Here is a 23056-nt window from a genome sequence, read left to right on the forward strand (position 1 = left end):
TTTCAGATTTTCTACTTTTGTAAACATACCATCTATAATGATCTACGTTATCACTACACCTAGTTAAGTATCCTAAATTAATGGCAACATATACTGCACCCTATTATCTGCTCCCTTTTACAACAAACTTTTAGGCAAGAGCTGTCTATACCCTTTCTAGTCAGTGTGGCCCTTGATCCATCAACATTAGCATCACCAAGGGGTCTTGTTTGAAAAGCAGAATTTTAAGTCCCATCCTATCCATACTAAACCCAGAATCTGCATTTTACCAAGATATCCTTCTGATGTGTAAATGTGAAATGGAAGTCTGAGAAGTTCTGGTCTATACCAGCTGCTCACAATCCCCTCTCCTGTTCCTTTTCTTATTCATTCTAAGTCAACTTTCAATGCTCTTAGGAAAGTCACCAGTGACCTTCACAGTGATAAATTACACAATCTTATAATCTCATCCACTTTTACTACTTTAAAAAAACATGTAATATTCTGGCAATTCCCACATTTATATCTACAGATATAAATCCAGACCTGTCTTCTGCCTACCAGGTTCTAATATCCAACTGCCTACTCAACTCCTCCAATGGATGTCTACTGGCATATTAAACCAAACACGTTCAGAACTGAACTCCTAATCTTCTCCCCAACTGTTCCTCCCAGTCGTATCCATTTCAATAAAGAACAGCACAATCCCTTCTAGACTCATTTGCTTTTCTCAAACCCCAGATCCAACCTATCAGCAAATCTTCTACCTTCTGAATATATCCAAAATCCAACCATGTCTCACCACCTGTGATACCATCACTTGCTATTCCTGTATCTCACTGCTGAAGACAACTGAAATCAATTATCCTTTTAAAACATTTAGTCAAATCAAATCACTCCTCTCCCGAAAACTCACTAATGACTTCCCATCTCACTCAAAGTAAAATCCAACAAACTAGGGATAGGAACATATTCAACTTGATAAAAGCATCTACAAAACCCACAGCTAACATTATTCTTAATGGTGAAGGACAAAATGGCTTCCCCCCAATGTCAAGAACAGGCAAATCTATAGAGACAGAAAGTAGTTCAGTGGTTGTCCAGGCTGAAAGAGGAGGGCAAGGAAGGAGAAATAGACAGTGACTGCTAATGGGTACAGAGTCTCTTGCTGGGATAATGTAGATGTCCTAAAGCTAAATTATGGTGACAGTTAGAATATACTAAAAAAGTAAATTATATGCTTAGGGACGTCCACGGCTGTCCAGTGGTGAAGACTCTGTGCTCCCAACGCAGGGGGCACTGGATTAATCCCTGATCGGGGAACTAAGATCCCACATGCCGCATGCCATGCGGCACAGCCAAAAGAAAGTAAAATAAATTATATGCTTTAAATGGGTAAATTTTATGGTATGTTAAATTTCACAAAAGCCACTAAATGCAACAATGACTTAAGAGTATCAAGATGGGCTTTTCAAACAGAGCTTGTGCCTTTTTAACCATATTTTAGAAAAAATTTAAAGTGAGCATCACTGAAAGGAGTATAAAAAACTTAACAGCTGTTGCCCTAGAGTGACAGGATGATGACTCAGTTACTTTTTCCAAAACTGTCATTGGTTTATATTCGTAAACTCTCATTATTAGTTTATAACTGCAAAACTTATAAAAATGTGAATACATACCCGGTAAGGTTAGGACAGCATTTCATCTCCAGGAGACCTGTCTGATCTAATGCACATGCATAGACATCAATAACATGACCAGTGGCAGCAGCACGATTAGCCAATGCTTCAAAATGCTACAACAGAATTTTTAAGATCAGAGTAACGTACAAACGTCATCACCCTATAGCTCTTTCACCACTAACAGATCAAGATGGTCTAAGAAATGTTCAGAGTCCACAATAACTTAAATGGGATCTGTCCTAATTTAACGTTCTATAATGTCTCATAAAATAATACAATGAATTCTAGTAAGTCTGGCACTTTCTTTAACTGCTATTCTTTCTAAACTCCTCAATCAAGTTAACCTTGAAGAAAAGCATAGTGAACATCTTGCTCTTCATACATAAAAATAATAGAAGAATCAACACAGAACTTTTTCTTGGCTAAATCTATACCCAAGTAACATCAAAAATAGAGAGACAATAACAAAAGTGTTAAGATAAACAAATATAAAACTTTTTTTGTAGCTCTAAGAAATATTCCAAGCTCAAAAGGGAAATTAGGTGTCAGGAAAATGGTATCCATTAATAGTAACAAAAATTATCTGTTATTAACTACACACTAAAAATTGAATAATGACTACCAAAAAGAAACATGAGACAAAACAGCACAACTAAGCTAAAATTGTAAACTTCAGAGAATTTTTTCAAAAGGGGGATGGTTGGGAATTAACAAGCAGAACCAACACAAGGGTGTCAAGAATCAAAAGTAGTAAAAATGTACTGACACAAACTCAGGTAAAATTGAAGTTTCATGAACAGAGAACAACTTATGAGAAAATGATGGACTATTCAAATTACGAATAATATTCACGTCTAAAGGGCAGCCTCTTGAAAATGAGAATTAGGAAAATTTAAGAAATTCTTCCTTATGGGAAAGACATTGTTTAACATGAATATTAAAAAGACACACAGGTTTTCTCCCAGGATTAATTTTTAAAGAGACACCTACTGGTGTCCACTATTAAGTTTTTAATTAAAAAGTTAATATTTAAATTTAATTTAAAAATATTAAATTTTTAAAGTTTTTAATACTTTGGCTATCTGATGCGAAGATCTGACTCATTAAAAAAGGACCCTGATGCGGGGAAAGATTGAAGACAGGAGGAGAAGGGGACAACAGAGGATGAGATGGTCAGATGGCATCACTGACTCAATGGACATGAGCGTGAGTAAACTCCAGGAGCTGGTGATAGACAGGGAGGCCTGGTGTGCTGCAGTCCATGGGGTTGCAAAGAGTCGGACACAACTGAGCAACTAAACAACAAAATTAAGTTTTTAAATATTTAAAACCAGAGAAAAAATACCCTAAGTTATCAAGGAAAAAAAGACTATCTCTCTAATTCTGAATGGCAGCTATAGGATCATCACAATATCGGATTTATCATCAAGTAATTACATTCCTCCTCCTTCATCAAATGAATTTTTCTAATAAGGCAAAAAGACTTAAAAATCAAACTTACCTTAGTTCCCTTTTTGACATATTTGGCATTGTCTTTTTCAATGTCATGCCATGATCTTATGGGTGTCTTCAATTCATCTCCAACCACCATTCCAGGCCCCTGAGTGGCTGGACCACCAATGAACATCATGATACGAGCACCAGTGTTCGGAAAAGTACACTATCAGGAGAAAGTAACCCATGAGAAGAGTTTAAAGGGAAACATATGGATGCACATTTCTGATAGTGAATTTTGACATATTCTTTCTAAACAACAGGAAAGCACACATATCTCAAGAATAATCAAATGTTTAAAACAAAATTTAAACATAAGATATATCTTTCTTTTGAAATTCTATTCTAATAGCCATGTTTTCCTAATTTTATTTTTTTTTTCTAATTTTAAAATTATCTATAAACCTGATCCCTATAAGCAAGGTTGTTCCTCTAGACAGGAAGGAGTAGGGAAAGAAGAAGAAAACAGGGCACTCTATTTGCTCCACAAATGAATAATATCATATTCAAAATGCTTTTAAATTTCTATAAGCAGTTATTGAAAAAAAATACAGAGTGCATTTTCAAGCTACTTATTCATTACATTCAGAAAAGAATATATCACTTCTCGGGCTTTTGGCTAAGATCAAGTGCAGAAAAGAATGTAAGTGATATAAACTTTAATAATAATTTTAAAAATCACATACTTAACAAATCTAGGGAAGAGCGAGGAAAACTGCCTTTTAATTTTCATTATCATATATCCTTATATATTGTTTGAATGTTTTTATTAGTTATACTTATTACTTATATGACTTTCTTAAATTAGATTAATAAATAAAAATATTCTTTCCATCCTGGGTATCATCTTGCTGATCTAATACCAATCATGTAAAGCTGAAACATCAGTAAAGAAGAACAAATAAAAGTATACAAACCACACATCTTCATAACTAGAACACAAAAAACACTTAAACTTTGAATTACTTATAAGGAAAAAAATAGACACTAAGTTCCAGTGAGCTATCTCCCATGAAAACCTTCACACAGAGCAAGGGCAGTTTGGGGAAAAGTACAGGGAAGAAAGAAGGGAGCTAGCAACCAGCATAGAACAACTGCCAGATTTAAATTAAAACTTAAAGGAAACTGAAGAAAAGCAAGAAAATACCCGAGAGCATAAAAACGAAGTAAAGAAGAATAAAAGGGCAGAGACAAAGTGGCTGAAAAGGAAAACTAACAAAGATCCAATTTATGTGTAATTGGAGTTCTTAAGGAAGATAAAACAATGAAAAAAACTAACGCTTAAAACTATGATACAAGAAAACTTTATAGAAACAAAAGTTTTGAATACACATATAAAAAATGATCACCAGACACTGGAGAAAATTTACCCACAAGACACTGTACTAATGCTATTAAGATAATAAAGATAAATTGCTCAAGACCTCCAAGCAAAATGATCAAATAATTTACATGGGCAAGAAAATTAGACTGGCATCAGTCTTCTCAAAATCATCAAAGCAAGAAAACAATGGAGCATCATTTTCAAAAACTACCAGAAAGAAAGTGAGAAGCAAGGCTTTCTATATCCTGCCAAGTTATCCTTCAAAGATAAAAAAAAAACCCCACAGAAACAGTGTTTAAACACTAGACAGTTTATGAAATTCTGTACCCTTACATCTTCTTAAGAAATTTACTAAAAGACAAATTTCACACAACAAAGGGGCTAACATACTCCGAATATATAGTTTTGTACAACTTTGATTTGGAAGAATGTTAATGTTTCACTACACATATATACACATGCAAAACAAGAATGGGATTTTTTTAAAAGAAATGTACACAATGTGCAACAAATGAAAAACAACCACATGAAGCGGGGGGAGGGTGTGGATAACTAACCCAGTTCACTCGAGTATAGTGTATTTTGTCTCATATATCCTCAGAACGTTAAATAAACATTGAGCCCTAACTCCTAGGCTTTTTTCACAGAGGTCTGAGCTATTCTGGGACCGAGCAAATAAGTAAATATATTTTGAATAGTCACAGTCAGCTTCTCACGGTCAAAGAAAGAATTAGAAATATGCAAAGTGGGAAGGACAGAATAAATCCTGTGGTACTAAATTAGAATTAGATATATCTGAAAGAAATCTTGATTTTTAATATATATAGTGTTTATGGTTTTCATAGAGACAGACATAGATGTTTGCAGGGGAATGTAGATATATGTGTAAATATATGCACACATAACTTAATTATATGGGTATGTGTGTATATATATATATATATATATAAATATATAGCTATAGAGAGAGATGGAGAAGGCAATGGCACCCCACTCTAGTACTCTTGCCTGGAAAATCCCATGGACCAAGGAGCCTGGTGGGCTGCAGTCCATGGGGTCATGACTGGGAGTCTTCACTTTCACTTTTCACTTTCATGCATTGGAGAAAGAATGGCAACCCACTCCAGTGTTCTTGCCTGGAGAATCCCAGGGACGGGGGAGCCAGGTGGGCTGCCGTCTATGGGGTCGCACAGAGTTGGACACAACTAAAGTGACTTAGCAGCAGCAGCAGCATAGAGAGAGAAGGAAACATACATATAGATATATCTACTTATCTTCTTCTTATACATATCTGCTTCTTAGCTCTTTTCACTAGGACATAAAAGCAATGACATCCTAGTAATAGTGAGCACATGAACCATCAGTTCAGTCACTCAGTTGTGTCCAACTCTTTGTGACCCCATGGGCTGCAGTACGCCAGACTCCCGGTCCATCACCAACTCCCGGAGCTTGCTCAAACATGTCCATCAAGTCGGTCATGCCATCCAACCATCCATCCTCTGTCATCCCCTTCTCCTCCTGCCTTCAATTTTTCCTAGCATCAGGGTCTTTTCCAATGAGTCAGTTTTTCACATCAGGTGGCCAAAGTATGGGAGCTTCAGCTTCAGCATCAGTCCTTCCAATGAATATTCAGGACTGATTTCCTTTAGGATGAACTGGCTGGATCCTCTTGCAGTCCAAGGGACTCTCAAGAATCTTCTCCAACACCACAGTTCAAAAGCATCAATTCTTTGGCACTCAGCTTTCTTTACAGCCCAACTCTCACATTCATACATGACTACTGGAAAAACCACAGCTTTGACTAGATGGACCTTTGTTGGCAAAGTAATGTCTCTGCTTTTTACTCTGCTGTCTAGGCTGGTCATAGCTTTTCTTCCAAGGAGCAAGCATCTTTTAATTTCATGGCTGCAGTCACCATCTGCAGTGATTTTGGAGCCCAAAAAAATAAAGCCTGTTTCCATTATTTCCCTGTCTATTTGCCATGAAGTGACGGGACTAGATGCCATATCTTAGTTTTCTAAATACTGAGTTCTAAGCCTACTTTTTCACTCTCCTCTTTCACTTTTATCAAGAAGCTCTTCAGTTCCTCTTCACTTTCTGCCATTAAGGTGATGTCATCTGCATATCTGAGGTTATTGATATTTCTCCCGGCAATCTTGATTCCAGCTTGTCCTTCAACCAGCCTGGCATTTCGCATGTTATACTCTGCATATAAGTTAAATAAAAGCAGGGTGACAATCTACAGCCTTGATGCACTCCTTTCCCAATTTGGAAGCAGTTTGTTGTTCCACGTCTGGTTCTAACTGTTGCTTCTTGACTTGCATACAGATTTCTCAGGAGGCAGGTAAGGTGGTCTGGTATTCTCATCTCTTTAAGAATTTTCCACAATTTGTTGTTATTCACACAGTCAAAGGCCTTGGTGCAGTCAATAAAGCAGAAGTAGAAGCATGGTTATGTTCCAAAAGAAACAGAGCTAAAAGAAACCAGGGCTTCTAAATGGCTGATTTCAGGTCAAGGGCAGGGAACAAGTAAGATGAGCCTTGAACATCTTACTGTATTAGAAAGCAAGTAAATGTTCAAACAGTGATGAGGACATATAATAAGGACCCAGGAGCCAGCTTGAAAGGGCTCCCATTGCCCAAATCTGGACAATTTGAGTTTCAAAATAAATAATGACAGTAAAGGAATATAATCCATTGGATGAAATAAGAATTCACACTGATATAAACATAAATGAAGAACAGAACACTCTTCCTCAAGTAGAAAGTCAATAAATGTAGAAGAAATGATGGAATTAGAAAGTCACTATTTAGCCCCCCTCCCAATAATAATTGATCAAGCAAGAATCAAGAATGGACGCTAAAACTACTGGGTAAAAGTTTGATGAGTACACAAGGAATCTCCCCATAGATACTTACAATGGGAAAAATACAATGCTACATTGAAGAAACCTGGTTGAAACCACTTTGACCAAGTGATCAAATAAGTAAACCAGCAGTAATAAAATAAGTTAACATCACATCATGGACTTCCTGAGATGCTGCACTAAGCAGATCACAGATCAGTATTTGCATTTTTTTTGCAATATTCCTGCCAAAAGTGCAAAGGCTCAATCCACTCATGAGAAAAGATCAGATAAACCCAAATTGAAAGTCATTCTACAGAATAACTAGCCTAAACTAACACATTATAAAGCCATTGTCCTACAATTAAAAATTTCAAAATTAAAATTAAAAAATAACTAGACTGTACTCTTAAAAAATATTAATGTCACGAAACACAAAGAAAAACTGAGGAACTATTAGAATAAAGGACACTAAAGAGACAAGACAACTGAATACAATACAGAGTTAGGATTAGGATAACTGGTGAAATCTGAATAAAGTTTAAAGATTTGGAAAATAGTGTTCTATCAATGTTAATCTCATGACTGTTAAATGAACTGCATTATAAAAGGAATGTTTTTGTGTAATTAAGAAATACACTTAAGTACTTAGAAGTAAAGGGATATATTTACAACTGATTTTCAAATGGTTTCACTATCTATATAAATATCTAGAGAGAGAAGGACAAATCAAACGTAATAAATGTTAACATTTGAGGAATCTGGTTAAAAGATATAAAGGAATTCTTTGAACGATTTTTGTGACTTTTCCATATGTTTGGAATTATGTCAAACTAGAAAGTTAAAAGAAAAACAAAACTGAAAGTCACAGATTATAACTCATATAAAACAGGAAACCATCAACCCACAGTGGTATTAATAAATAAATGAGTAAATTGAAAGTTTGATGAGGAATGGGATATTTTCATGGTTTTAAAGATCCTCACCATCTAACGTTTATTAATCATAAAGGGAAGAGAAATGAGAGTAATTTTACAGTGGAGACTTCTGCCAGACACATTTTAATGAATGATCAAAGTGATCATCATCAATAATGGGGCAAATGAAAATCACATGTCACCTGATAGGCTATAAAAAGAACACAGCATTACTTCTGTGATCTTCCTGCCATTGATCCAAGACCTCAATCTAATTGTGAGGCTACCATCAAGGCAAACCTAATTTGAGAGACGTTCTATATACTGGCCTGAATCTTCCAACATGCCAAGGTCATGAAAGTAAAGGCAGGCTGAGGAAATGTACTCGAGTGAAGGAGACTAAACAGACATAATCACTACAGGTGCGTGCATGCATGCCGAGTTGCTTCAGTCGTGTCCAACTCTTTATGACCCCATGGATTGTAGCCCACCTGGCTCCTCTATCCATAGAATTCTCCAGGCAAGAACACTGGAGAAGGTTGCCATGCCCTTCTCCAGGGGATCTGCCTAACCCAGGGGTCAAACCTACATCTCTTATGTCTTGTGCATTGGCAGGCAGGTTCTTTACCACTAGTGTCACCTGGGAAGCCCAACCACTACATGCCTCTGAATTAAATCTTTTAAGCAAAAAAAAATTGTTGAGATAATCAGTGAAACTTGAATGAGTTCTGAGAATTAGATGGCAGTAATATATCTGTGTTATGTATTGTATAATTCAATGGATATGAACTTGAGCAAGCTCTTGGAGATAGTGAAGGACAGGGAAACCTGGTGTGCTGCAGTCCATGGGGCTGCAAAGAGTCAGATGCAACTTACAATTGAACAACAACAACACAACAACACATCAGTGTCATGTATTGTATAAAACATCAATATATATATATATACTGATATATATATATATCACATATTTTAAAACCTGATTTTAAAAGCTGTATTGTGGTTATGTAGGAGAATATCTTAGTTTATAGAAAATACAGCTAAAGTATTCAAGGAGTTAGGAACATCACTTAATCACAAACAGTTCAGAGAAAAAAGTCCTTTGCAACTTTTCTAGTAACATTTCAAACTTTTATAAAAAAACTTTTTTTTTTACAAAAACTCTTCTAATTATTAAGATAAGCTAAGATATGTCAAGTTTAAAATTTTCAAATTGTATTTTGTAAAATTCTCCTTATCCTGCTTGGGTAAACATTATTCCAGAAGCTTCTCTACACACAAAAGGATATAGCACAGATCAAACTTTAAATAAAATCATGTATGTGCTGTCCCGGGACCTGATTTTTCCACCCAGCATCATCTTGTGCATATCAGTCCATACATACATGTACGTATTTACATTCCAAAATAAAGTTACTGTCACTACCTCAAGGAGTCCTACAGCTATGGAAAGCGCCACCCCAGAGGAGCGCAAAGGTCTCTTTCCCTGTGGTACAGGCCAGGGGTCCCGCTGAAGTTCTCCCAGAAGGTCTGTGAGATTCATGTCTATCTTCTGTACTGGCTGTAAGAATCTACAACACAAAACAAAATAAAAAGCCATTGATAAATGTTTGTGGGTGAAGGTTTAAGAAACAAATTGTCCACTTTCTTAAGAACAGACAAAGAAGCTGAATACAAGGCAGACCAAATGGTTCTCAAACTTTTGTGTCTATCAGAATCGGTGAGAGGGTTTGTACTAATACAGATTGCTGGTTCCAGGGTTTTGTTTCAGCAGGTCTGGGGTAGTGACCAAGAATCTGCATTTCAAGTAAGTTCCCAAGTGATGTTGTCTACTGCTGAGGAACTCGGTGCGTACAATTACTGTAAAGAAAACACTCAAACCAAGTATTACTTTGGGACTGCATCTTCCGTTTACCAATCTAGTAAGTTTTAGAGTTACTGAATCAATTATGAGAAGATATATATTGACTCAATTTTACTAATACCACCTCTGATTAGTTAAGTTTAGCAGAAAAAGCTACCCACAAAACTAAGAAGGCGAAACTAAAAGTTTATGGGGACCTATTTTTGCTTGGCTGCCCTCAAGCACAAAAATTAAATTTTTTGAACTTAAAAATAGAAAATCAGGAATATATCAAAACTACATTCCAGGGGCTTTCCTGGTATCTCAGTGGTAAAGAATCTGCCTGCCAATGCAGGAGACACAGGCTTGATCCCGAATCCAGGAAGACCCCACATGCTGTAGAGCAACCAAACCCCAATGCCACAACTACTGGGCCTGTGCTCTGGAGCCTGCGAGTCTCAACTACGGAGCCCATGTGCCGCAGCTACTGAGCCCGTACACCCTAGAGCCTATGCTCTGCAATGGGAGAGGCCGCTGCAGTGAGAAGCCCTCACACCAAACGGAAGAGTAACCCCCGCTCACAGCAACCAGAGAGAAGTCCATGCGACAACAGAGACCCAGTACCATTCAGACAAACAAATAAATAAAATGCCCCACACAAAGTTAAAAAAAAAACTATACTCCAATATTTTAAAAAAAATTTAAAGACCGTATCAAAACTAAAGTAACTCCTTACATTGTAATGATGAAAAACCAACCATTTCAGCAATGTGATGTTACCACAACTCTTTAAAAAGTATACTAATTCAGTATTTATATTCTTAAAAATATTTAATGGTATTGGATCACTGAAGGCCTGTGTTCAAGTTAAGGGTGAAGACAGATGTATCAACTGTAAAACTGGGAAGTTCTTTTTGCCATATTTATTACCTATTGGAAGGAGGTGGCTGCTGTACCTGAGGACCACGTGTTGCTTGAGTAACTGGTACTTTAGAGAGCCCCAGCATTTCCTGTAAAGAGATTATTTCTGTGATGTCCGTTTAATTACTCCCACAAAGATGTATTAACTATTTATGGCATGGAAGGTGCTTCCATAGACATTAGAAACACAAAAATAAAGAACACAAAATCTCTTCCCTTGAAAGCAAAAGTTCAGTTGGGAAGACTATCAGGTAAACAGTAATACAATGAAATAAACATCGTAAGAGAGCAAAGTACAAAGTGCTATGTGAGCAAAGGTGGGGAAACGAGCTCAGAATACTTCATTTCTAATAGTCAAAATAAACTACTGTGTAATTTGAATGTCTGTATTCTTAACTTGTATTCATTTATTCCTTTCAGCAGCTATATACTTCAAGTATCTGTTATGGGCCAGGTATGTAATGGCGAAAAATATAAACAGTCCCTGACTGTATGAAAATTTAAATCTGGTGAAACCAACAAAAGTTAAAGCATTAGCTAAATAAGTGTAATGACGCTTTTCCGCTAAGCAGCCTGAGGTAATCCCTAAAAATGGTGCGCTACTCACTTGACCCAGAAAACCCCACAAAATCATGCAAATCAAGAGGTTCAAATCTTCGTGTTCACTTTAAGAACACTCGTGAAACTGCCCAGGCCAGAAAGGGTATGCATACCCGAAAAGCCAGCAAGTATCTGAAGGATGTCACTTTAAAGAAGCAATGTGTGCCATTCCGTCGTTCCAATGGTGGAGTTGGTAGGTGTGCACAGGCCAAACAATGGGGCTGGACACAGGGTCGGTGGCCCAAAAGAGTGCTGAATTTTTACTACACATGCTCAAAAACGCAGAGAGTAATGCTGAACTTAAGGGCTTAGATGTAGATTCTCTGGTCATTGAGCACATCCAAGTGAACAAAGCCCCCCAGATGCAGCGCAGCACTTACAGAGCTCATGGTCGGATCCACCCCTACATGAGCTCTCCTTGCCACATTGAGGTGATCCTTACTGAGAAAGAACAGATTGTTCCTAAACCAGAAGAGGAGGCTGCACAGAAGAAAAAGATATCCCAGAAGAAACTGAAGAAACAAAAACTTATGGCCCAGGAATACATGCCGCAAAAAATAAATGCAAATAAAAGTAAAAAAAAAAGTGTAATAATAAATATGATGGAGAAATAATAAGGAATTGTATAAAGGGGGGTTATAAAGTAATAAACATCTTGCATGTCTATGCTCCTTAATTCTCTGACTTATATGAACATTCTCTGCCCTCTCAACTATCTTCCAATCTATGAACATATTTAAAGTAATATGAATATCTCTCAGCATCTATCAAAATATCTAGACAGAAAAAGATTTTGAAAAATATACCAAGATAATCCTAGTATGTTGCACATAACTCCCCCAGACAAGGCTTTAATTTGCTCCAAAGACAAAAATATCCCAGTATATGAAAATATATATATATATATATTCACAGTTCACCTATTAACTTTCAAGACTTAAAATATCTCCCCTTGCCAAACACAAAGTGTTTAGTTCCTAAGTGACATGCAAAGAAACAAAAGTGGTTGCCTTCTCTCAGTCTTCAGAATGACTCTTCTACAAACCTTCAAATCTTTAGTAAAATAGTTTCAGTTTCACTCTAAGTTTTACAGATACTTCAAAAGTGAAGGGTCTTCAATCTCTATGATTACAGTGTAAGGCAAACGAAAGAAAGCTGAGGCCAACACTACATTTAAAGGCTTTGTTATAATATAACCATATTAGTCATTCATAATATTTTCTGGAAACATATATCTAGAAGGCATTTTTAGACATACATAGAGTGATATGCAGAGGCAGGCAAACTACCATTCTTGTTGCTTACCTGCAGTTGTTTGGCAGACAGATCTTTTGTTCCTCTGAAGACATAGCTTTTTGAAATGCCCTCACATCCAAGTTCATGAACCTGCACCATTCTCCCAAAAGTAATTAAGCCAACCAAAGCTGTAGGTGGTAAAAGGCTTAGTGACATCTGCATAGATTCTTTAAGGGCTTGTAAATCTTCATCTTCCATGCAAGTATCAACCACATAGAGGAATATCAAAGGCATCTGAGGACCACGCTTTTAAAAAATATTGTGATTAAAAACATGTTGTTTTAAATGTTGTTTTAAAAGTATAATACTTCAGCTCAATATATAGGATAATCAATAGGGGACTAATTAAATAATGTATTATACGTTTAGCAATGGAATTCTAATAAAGCCATTTTACAAAGGAAATATTATATATCCAATACATCATCAAGTGAAAAATTAAGTTTATGAGCATTAGCCATGTTACAAGAAAGATATTTTCACTTTCAATTTTACTTAACTGCACGAAGTTTCATTTCTTACAACAAGCATTTCTTTTAAAATAAGAAAACAGTAACTTTAAAGCTTAAAAGCAAAATTAGGTGACTTTTATAAAATAATTATCTTATCTGAATTGCATTGTAAGGGAACTAGAAATTAGTCAGAGTGGACAAATTAGTGACAGACTCAAGTGAGTCATATTCTGCTTTCTCTACAACATTCATAAGACATTACCTTAATACTTAAGTATTAAATTATGTAAAGCTGTTCAGAAAGGGAGGAAAAATTATTTTCCTAACAAGAACCAATTCAAGAGTAATTTCATTATTAGAATTGGGGATATATCATTAGGCTCCAGTATCATATTGACCAAGTATCTGTAACTAGCCTTTCAACTACAAAGCAAAATTGATACTTTACTATTTATTGACCTACTTGATACAGCAAATCAAACCTCCCAGCCCAAAATCCTGGCCACCTTTCAAATAACTACAATAAAAATTACCTTGCTCAAACTGACCTTGACAGTTCTTACCTTTGAAATGCTCAATCAATTCAATGTGAGAATGAAGAATGATGCCTTTTAAGTCAGCTCAATTGAATAATTATTTTGGTATAAAGTACTGCTAAATTACTGGATATTTTAAACTTCCTTAAAGAGTTACTCTTATGTTCTTACCAGAACTACATATTCAATGCTAGAAAACTGAGGTAAAAGTTCAGCAGGTTGATTCAGTTCAGATATACCAGCGTAAGTTGGTGGAAACTAGAGGTAGAAAAAAGCAAAATTTTTTAACAAATTATTACCAAGTAATGAAATTTTAACCTGAAAAGAATTATTTCCTGATCACTTAATTACTTAAAAATACTTTAATCATTTATTTAATCCTATAAAAAATTAGTCTTTATTTTTAAACGTGTATTTTCCTGCATCTATAGACCAGTATTGGTATTACAGCATTAACATCTACAGTTGGGGGCTTTCTTACCTGATTCCTCTGATAACAAAAGTTGCAAGCCCAGAGTTTCGCTCGATAATCCACTTGACTGTTTTAAGAAAAGATACAATAGCTCATGATTCAGCTAAACTGTGCAGAAATTTCAATTTCAATAAAATTAACTTCTTTCTGAAAATGAATTAATTCAAACTGACAGTGAAAGCAATCTTTAAAAGCCATGTATCTTTAGGTGTTGCCAATATTTAATTCATACTTTTAACACATACAAGCTCACCAAAATGAATATACTGTAACTTTTAATATTCAGTAAATACCAACAATAAATGAAGATAATCCTATTTTTTTCTCCAAGTGACTCAGTAACTTCTAAACTCAGCTCTAGAAAACACATATTCAATAAAAATATATATAGTTATTGAATGCCATTATTCTAGGTGCTGATGATAAGTAAATGAGATCAAAGGTCCTATTATCATAAAGCTTATATTCTAGAAATGAAAGACAATATACAATAAATGCATAAATGCAGAAGATACTTTTAGATAGTGATAATAAAAACTAAAGATAACAACGCAAGACATGAGAAAGTATTTAGGAGGGCAACTTTAAAGGAAAGCCTTAATTAAGAAACAACTAAAATGTAACTGAAATTAAAAGAAACCAGTTACAGGAAAATCTGGGGGCAAAGCAATCCAGGCAGCATGTATAGCAGCTATTGCACAAAGTCTGTGGTAGAAATAAGTATATCCAAGAATAGAAAGAAGATAAGGTATAATGTAGGTGAAAATGAAGAACATGGATGATACAGATGAAGGCAGAAACACACACAGGCTAGATTATATAGAGCTTTACAGGTCTTGATAAGGGGTTTGGATTTTTCATTATAAGTGTAATTCTCCACTCTTCTGGGTGGAGAAGAGACTGATAAAAGGCAAGAATGGAAACAGGAAGATCAGTTAGGAGGATAATGAAACCACCCAAGAAAAGATTACCATCTTTTGAAGCACCATGTACTAGCAGAGAATGAGAATAAGAGACAGGATCAGTAATGTTCTTGAGACAGAATCCACCAGATTTGCCACTGGATTGAGTGGAAAGAGAGGGAGTAGAGAGAGGAATAAAAGGCGACTCTTCGGAGTCTGGCTTATATAACAAGAAATCACAACATTTTTGAAACACCATACCACTCCATTATGACTTTACAAATGACACAAAATGAGGTGATAGCCAGCATCAGTATCTAGAGAATACTGATAGAATCTAACAGTTTACATACTGACAATTCTGTATTTGGTTTCTTTTTAACTCACTACAACCTGTATGTGTCTAAAATTTTATAGCTCTTTGATTCTACTTTAATTTGAAAAAATAACTATAAACAAAAACATTTTATATAAATGAACAAGTAAGAAACTACATTTTTAAAATCATAAGGACACTTTAGTGTTTTCCATATACTTTAATTACCATAAAGGATTCAAAACTGCACGGCAAGTGGTCCTACTACAGAGAACAGGTTCATATTGAATGGGCGGCAGATCTGGTCTCTCCCTCAGTGGTGTAAATAAGGCTGCTACTGGAACGACCATTCTTGTAGCTTCCAATCGACTTGATGGCCAGACGTTCCAACTAAATCGGACTCCATCTCGTTCTTCATTTTGTTGGATGAATTCCAAATAGGTTGTCATTGTAGAGCTTGATTCTTATTTCTGTAACAAAATTAAAAGATAGTTTTAAATCCTATTAAGAAAATTCAAAGTAAGTATGTTTTTCCCAGTTCCACTGATACTCATTCATTAGAAATCATAAATGAAAGAAAATAATTATCTCAGAAAAAAATTAGCAAGTGAACAATGACCTCAATTATAACAAAATAATGAATGGCTCTACAGAACCCAAAGCTCATTAGGCCCCAAAAGAAGTATTTTTTCCTTTTTTCATTCACTCTTGAAAAAAACTACAGAAAAAATAATAAATGATAAAATTGATGTCCTATTGATTTAGGTCCAAAATGGGGAAAATCCAGGTCCTAAGTTTTCTGTATCAACCTTGTGAGTTACATCGTTCTAATAAACAGATTGTCAAAAACATTAAATTCTAAAATTCACATGCTTTTCTACGCAGAAGGTAGTAAGCTTCCATTAAACTTGCTAAATCACTTCTTTAGGACTCTAGGGCTTAATTTAAAAGCACGGAAGCTGGTAGAGAAAGGCTCTATGAAACTTATCATGAAGACATCTACACACAGGCAATGGCCAGATTTAAGTTTCTACAAGAGGCAACAAGCCTGGATTGCAACTTGACATCCTTACTTTTTATTGAGACATACTTAGTATCACCTGATTGATATTTAAGTACAATTCCCCTCCTCTTCCTCACTGTTTGTCTCCTCAATCGCTCTGCTCTAAGATCATATTTGTTCTCTAAATCACATCTATTTATTTCTTACATTATCACTTTTCAATAGCAGTCTGAAAAATGTCCCACATTTTTCATCTTAACTGGTCCGATTACAGAGACATGCAAAACACCTCCCCAAATTCCCTCACCTTTCCAAGGGAGAAATTAATCTTAAAATCACTCACTCTAAAACAAATCCTGCCAGGCTTGGTCCCATATTCAACAACAGCATATCTGAAACAAAGTCCTTTTGCAAACCAGCTCTTTATGAAATGGCATTATTTGAAAAGCATTCTCTCCCCTCATATTGTCTGTATAAAAGCATAAAACTAAAAAATTTTGATTCAAACACTAAACTAGGATGCAGACAACATACTAGTCATTACATTTTATTAAGTGGTACAAAACATAAAAGACCATTCTAAAGAAATGTCTCCTTTTCAGCACAACTTACAATCATTGGGAATGTACTTTCTTATGGTATAACTAAAAGTAAAGAAACATTAAGTCACTTTAACCTAGCACATCAGATATATGCCCATTAGCCATTTTATAGATAGCTAAGTGAAACACATTGTAAATTGCAAGTAAAATTTGAGTTCCTTCCAATCAGATATATCTGTTAACAGACAATTAAATGTGGCTTTCCCACTTTTCTGTCCTAAAATCCTCAATGAAGTGTCTTCAACTACTTCCCACGACTAGATTTATTATACTGCACAAATAGCTTAACCTCTCTGATCTCAAATTCTCATCAGTAAAATGAGGAGTTTGGGTTGGAAAACTACAAGGCCCCTTCCAAATCTAAAATTCTGAGCCAATTAAAAATGACTGAACTTCCAAAATGATGTCAGTTAAGACTACTGGAGAAGGCAGAAAAGGAAGACAACATAAATCTATAATTAAATCTTAAACTTCTTTTAACCAAGTTCACTTGGCTAGTTATCCACTCCTTTGAGGGATGGACCTTGAGGAAGCTCCCGGATTCAACATACTCACTCCAGTGATTACAAGCGGATTTACTATGACCTTTCCCTTCCCACCAAAACGGGAAAACATTTAGGGCCGAATGGAAGTACGGAAGATGGGTCCAATCTGAAAACTTAAGTCTATTTGTAATCAAGGCCCAAGGTGTGAGCTCTACCTGGCACTTTTCTCCTTATCCCCTTTAACTCCGAAGGCCAAACTACGAGTGTCAAGTCACCTCGGGTCAAAGTCTAGAGCTCTTCTGAAGAGACAAGGAATGAACCAAGAAGCCAAAGTACCCAGAAGCGGCGATGGGGTGGGGTGGGGTGCGGTGGGGAAGGCAGATCGGCCATGAGCGGAGGGTTGGGTGCTGCGAGAGATGCCCTAAGTGCTGTTTTTCACTCGACTCTCATTTTTCACTCCTGATCGGGGGGAGGTGGGTGAGGGAGCCGGGTTCCCAAGGCCCTTACAGAACTAAGCAGAGGTGGTGGGTGAGAAGGTGACAAGTTCAGGGCTCAAGGCAGCCCCCGACGGGCCGGGTCGCAGCCCCAGGGCTCCCCTACCTGGCCCGGGGCACCCGGAGGGCAGAGTGGGCACCACCCTCGAGACCCCGGCCCGCGGACCCGCCGCCGACCTTCCCCCGCTTCCCAGCGAGCGGTCGCGGCCCCGAAATCGATCCTTACCACAGTGCCACCACGTACGAGATCCGCGCCTGTCGCAGCCTCTACCTGACAAATCCGTGCCCTCCGCCGAGCGGGAGCGGCCGTGGCACCGCAATCCGGGACCGCGCAGCCCCGCCCCCGGCCTGCGCACAGACTTCTGCTGGACCAACATGGCTGGTGCCGCCTCTGCCACGTCAAAGGGAGGGGGAGGGGCGGGGCGGGAGGGGAGGGGAGGGGCGGGAGGGGAGGGGCGGGGATGGGGCGGGGCCACCCTGGGGGCGGGGCGACCGAGCCGCGGGACCGCGGCGGAGCCCGGAGGTTGGAGAAGGGGAGGAGAGAGGGGAGGGGAGAGAGGCGGAGACGGAGCTGGAGGGGCGGGGCGACAGTGACAAACCTGATGCGGATACCCGGGAGAGGCGCCGAAACCCGGTGGAACTAAAACTCGACGGTGGGGTGCGTCGTGGCGATGCGGTCTCCTCTCCCGGGAGTCACGGCGGATCCCAGTCCCCGTGGGCCTCCACGATGTACGAACTTCTGTCGCCAGACTCCTCACCTCGTTGAGAGAAACGGAGGTGTTCCCTAGGACATCCTCTCCTCTAGGGCCCCGGTTGATTCCAGGAACAAGCCGCATCTCCCCTGAAATAGCAAAGTGAGAAGTTCGTTCTTTCACTTAGTGCAATAAACATTTACTGAACATTCGTCTGCTTTGTGCTAGGCACAGTAGCGATGCTGTGATACCGCGTAGGCAAAAAAGGCCAAATATTCGATCTGGAAGAACTTACATACTATTTATACACTATTGATGTATTCCCAGTCAGTTTACCTACCCTCCTACACTGCCTCTGCCACCTCTCCCCCCTAAACACACACCAACACACACATACACACCCTCTACAATCTTTGGTTGATTCATCCTGATGTGTTTTCTGCTTCTCTTTTCAAGAAAAGAATTCAGCAAAATGGGACAGAAACTGTCTGGAAAGACACGAGTTTGATGGTCTGAGGCAACCCCACCCTTCAGTGAGGAGTTTGTTGACTAAAAAAATAATATAGTCACAACTTTAAAGTAGAGAGGTATTTTATTTGGTGGGAATGTTAAGGACTTTGAGCCCAGAAGCAGCATCTCACTAGACCTGAGAAAATTGCTCCAAGGAGGCAAGAGGGGGAGTCATGCTATATACAAGTTTACAACAAACTGAGGCAGGCAGTGTGACCATCAAAGATTATTGTGAGGTAAGGGAAAACAACGTTCAGAAAACTAAGATCATGGCATGGCAAATAGATGGGGAAACAGTGGAAACAGTGGCTGACTTTATTTTGGGGGGCTCCAAAATCACTGCAGATGATGACTGCAGCCATGAAATTAAAAGACGCTTACTCCTTGGCAGGAAAGCTATGACCAACCTAGACAGCGTGTCAAAAAGCAGAGACATTACTTTGCCAACAAAGATCCATCTAGTCAAAACTATGGTTTTTCCAGTAGTCATGTATGGGTGTGAGAGTTGAACTATAAAGAAAGCTGAGTGTCAAAGAACTGATGCTTTTGAACTGTGGTGTTGGACAAGACTCTTGAGAGTCCCTTGGACTGAAAGAAGATCTAACAGTCCATCCTAAAGGAAATCAGTCCTGAATATCCATCAGAAGGATTGATGCTGAAGCTGAAACTCACATTCTTTGGCCACCTCATGTGAAGAACTGACTCACTGGAAAAGCCCCTGATGCTGAGAAAGATTGAAGGCAGGAGGAGAAGGGGATGACAGAGGATGAGATGGTTGGATCGCATCCCCAACTGAATGGACACGAGTTTGAGTAAACTCCAGGAGTTGGTGATGGACAGGGAGGCCTGGCATGCTGCAGTCCACGGGGTTGCAGAGTCGGACACGACTGAGCGACTGAACTGAACTGAACTGAAGGGAAATCAGAAATCAAGTTAAGGAATTTAGCATTCTTTGTATGGGAAAATGCAAGTCTCTGGGCTCACTGACTTCATTCCTTTCATATGGACCTCAACTCTCTGGGGCCAAATCCTGTTTCCTGATTGTTTACATCCTTAATTCCTTGTTCACCGTAAGAAGTAGCAAATGTGGCAGATGGCTGCTTCCCCTAGCTTCTCAGCAATCCTGGGGGGTGGAGGGTAGGGAGAGGGGCATGGCAGCATCTGCTGGACAGAAGGCATTGTGTTCCAAAATTGCTGATGTCTGTGACATTTCTTATTTATTGATATGGCAGGAGTCACTCCATGTCACAGATTGTTCATGAAATTATTTCCAAAAAGGACAACACCTAAACTCTTGCCAAGCTTAGCCGTATAAGCATTTTACTGCACAGAGAAAATGATTAAATTTTTTGTTCTTCAAAGCTTATATTCACAAGAAAGAAGATACATAGCAAATACATAATTTACTTTCTCAAAGCTTGTTTTGTAAGATAAAAGAGGATGTCTTTGGTTGTCAGATATTAAACTCTCCTGAAGAGGAAATGGGAATCAAAGGCCAAAATTCTGTACAGACCTGCAAACAAAGTGGGGTCAGTGTGCCACCTTAACAAGGATTCTTGACTGAAAGTACAGCAAGTAAATAGCTGTAGACAATGATATAAAGGTGGAATACGGACATTCACACACAAAAAAACAAGATCTAAGAATGAGTAGGGTTAATAGAGACAAATGAGAGGATCCACTGGGATCCTGGAATTCCATGAGGAATAAATCAAAGTACAGCACCTTTGGTAATTTCATTCATTTTATGGTCCTCAGAAAGGGAACTTTGCCATCCAACTCAACGAAGTCTAAGAACTCATAATGTTTATGTTTTCAGCTGGACAAAAGGCTGTTGTTTCCTATTACAATGAAATAAATGTTAGGATGGGTAACATAGATCTGTCTTTATGTACTTAAAGATTAATGAGTTTAAGAGTTAACCCTTCTACATATTAGGATCTATTAGATCCAACTTTCGTTTTCAAAGATTTCCTCTTCTGGGAGTACTGTTTGTAAGGATTGATTTTTTACAACTTTTATTCTTTCTTAAAGGTCTTCCAAAACCCAAAAATTCATTTTAAAAAATAGGATTAAAAAAAAGGATAAAATTTTATTTTATTTGCAGTAGTTACATGGCTCCATTGAACTCTTGTAAATCTAGGATACATCATGGAAACTTACTGATCTTATTTTTCCTGTCTTGCAACATTCTGCTACTTCATCATCCATGGAATTATTTCATCATTAATGATTAATTGTTCCAAACTATGCTTTAAAATATACTAAAATAATAAGAAAATGGAAAATGATATAATTACCTAAGATGATAGAATAGTGAAGTAAGTCATCATATTGCATTATCCTTCCATTTTCTTTTTGCAATGCTCCAAGTACTGTAACCTTTCAAGATCTTTGTACTATGCCTCTAGCTTTCATTGAATATAGTTGAGAATTCAGAAGATGAACACAGAAATACAGAGAAATACAGAAATTCCTCTCTAATAATGAGAGCAAAATCTTAAACTAAGAATCTTTAGATGACCATTTCCTAAATGAATGTTTCTAAGTAAAGAATTAATGAGTCAACAATATATTTCTAAAGACAAAAACTGTGATATTCTCATTTAGTTATTCATTCAAAAGGAATAACTTCATTCCATAAGCATCTGCATGATCTTATTTTGCTAAGAGCACATATTATGGAATTCTTTCATCTTTTATGATGTTTATATGGATAATTTACTTGACAAGATTCTTAAAGGGATATTTGCAAATGGCAGTTTTGTATACAAAGATGATAAGAAGGAAACAGATAATCAGGAAATTAAAAATTCTTTGAGTTGCTCATTTATTAAACTAAAAATACAAATGTTTTGCAACTAGGTAGCAAAGAAGATATGTCCTCTATTCAACAAAATGACGAGTCTTTAAAGGTTTCAGAAAATTCTTATGTTTTGATGATGCAACTCCAAAAAAAAACAGAAGTAACAATAAGCAATTCATAGCATGCAGTAGATGTATTTGGAATTTGCAGTCACTATATGTAAGATGGATGTGTTCCAGACACATTATTGCAGGCAATGAGGAGGTAGTTGCGTTCAGAGCACATTGCCCATTTGGGGTATATCTTCAAAACCAGGAAAATAGGGAATAAAAACTGGGATTTTCTATGCTTAGATTACTTATTTAAATTTCCAATAAAGTTGCTCTCTATTATCCTTTAATTCTTTTTTAAATAATGACTTTATTGAATATCCCTTTAATCTAAATATGTATCAGTTATTCATGAAATGACTTGAAGATATAAACTTAAAAAGGATAATGAGTCCAGATGGTAAACGATGAAGACTATTTTTTCTGATATATTGAAAGTAAAGTAGTTTTGATCTGAAAAAGAATAGAGAATGGGAAAAAAAATTTTTAATTGAAGTATAGTTGATTTACAATGTTGTGTTTGTTTTTGGTCTGGTATACAGCAAAGTGATTCTGATACATAGGTATAGATAGATATGTGTATATATTCTTTTGACTAGATCAGTCTGACTTAAGAAAATACAGCTAAGATTCATAGTAGAGAATGTTTTGCCTATGTTCTCTTCTACGAGTTTCATGGTATCATGTCATTTAAGCCTTAAGTCATTTTGAGCTTATTTTTGCAAATGGTGTGAGAGTGTGTTCTAACTTCATTGATTTACATGCAACTGTCCAG

General features: G+C 37.2%; 1 protein-coding gene across 3 annotated transcripts in view; it reads right to left on the reverse strand.

Moving 5' to 3' along the window:
- The window catches only part of SEC23A (SEC23 homolog A, COPII coat complex component), a 56574-nt gene extending 38053 nt beyond the window's left edge, over nucleotides 1-18521 (reverse strand). For 2 of the 3 annotated variants that reach the window (XM_052659431.1, XM_052659430.1), the window contains exons 1-9: nucleotides 18390-18521; nucleotides 15808-16049; nucleotides 14371-14428; nucleotides 14061-14147; nucleotides 12911-13147; nucleotides 11015-11094; nucleotides 9668-9812; nucleotides 3163-3321; nucleotides 1659-1774 (exon numbers count right to left, since the gene is read on the reverse strand). In XM_052659431.1, coding sequence (XP_052515391.1) covers nucleotides 1659-1774; nucleotides 3163-3321; nucleotides 9668-9812; nucleotides 11015-11094; nucleotides 12911-13147; nucleotides 14061-14147; nucleotides 14371-14428; nucleotides 15808-16028 — 1103 coding nt within the window. In that variant the 5' untranslated portion in view covers nucleotides 16029-16049; nucleotides 18390-18521. The remainder of the gene's footprint in view (nucleotides 1-1658; nucleotides 1775-3162; nucleotides 3322-9667; nucleotides 9813-11014; nucleotides 11095-12910; nucleotides 13148-14060; nucleotides 14148-14370; nucleotides 14429-15807; nucleotides 16050-18389) is intronic. The other variant, XM_052659432.1, reaches the window with a different exon arrangement.
- Between the last annotated feature and the right edge of the window lie 4535 nt (nucleotides 18522-23056).

This window comes from Budorcas taxicolor, chromosome 21, assembly GCF_023091745.1.
Source record: "Budorcas taxicolor isolate Tak-1 chromosome 21, Takin1.1, whole genome shotgun sequence".
NCBI lineage: Eukaryota > Metazoa > Chordata > Mammalia > Artiodactyla > Bovidae > Budorcas > Budorcas taxicolor.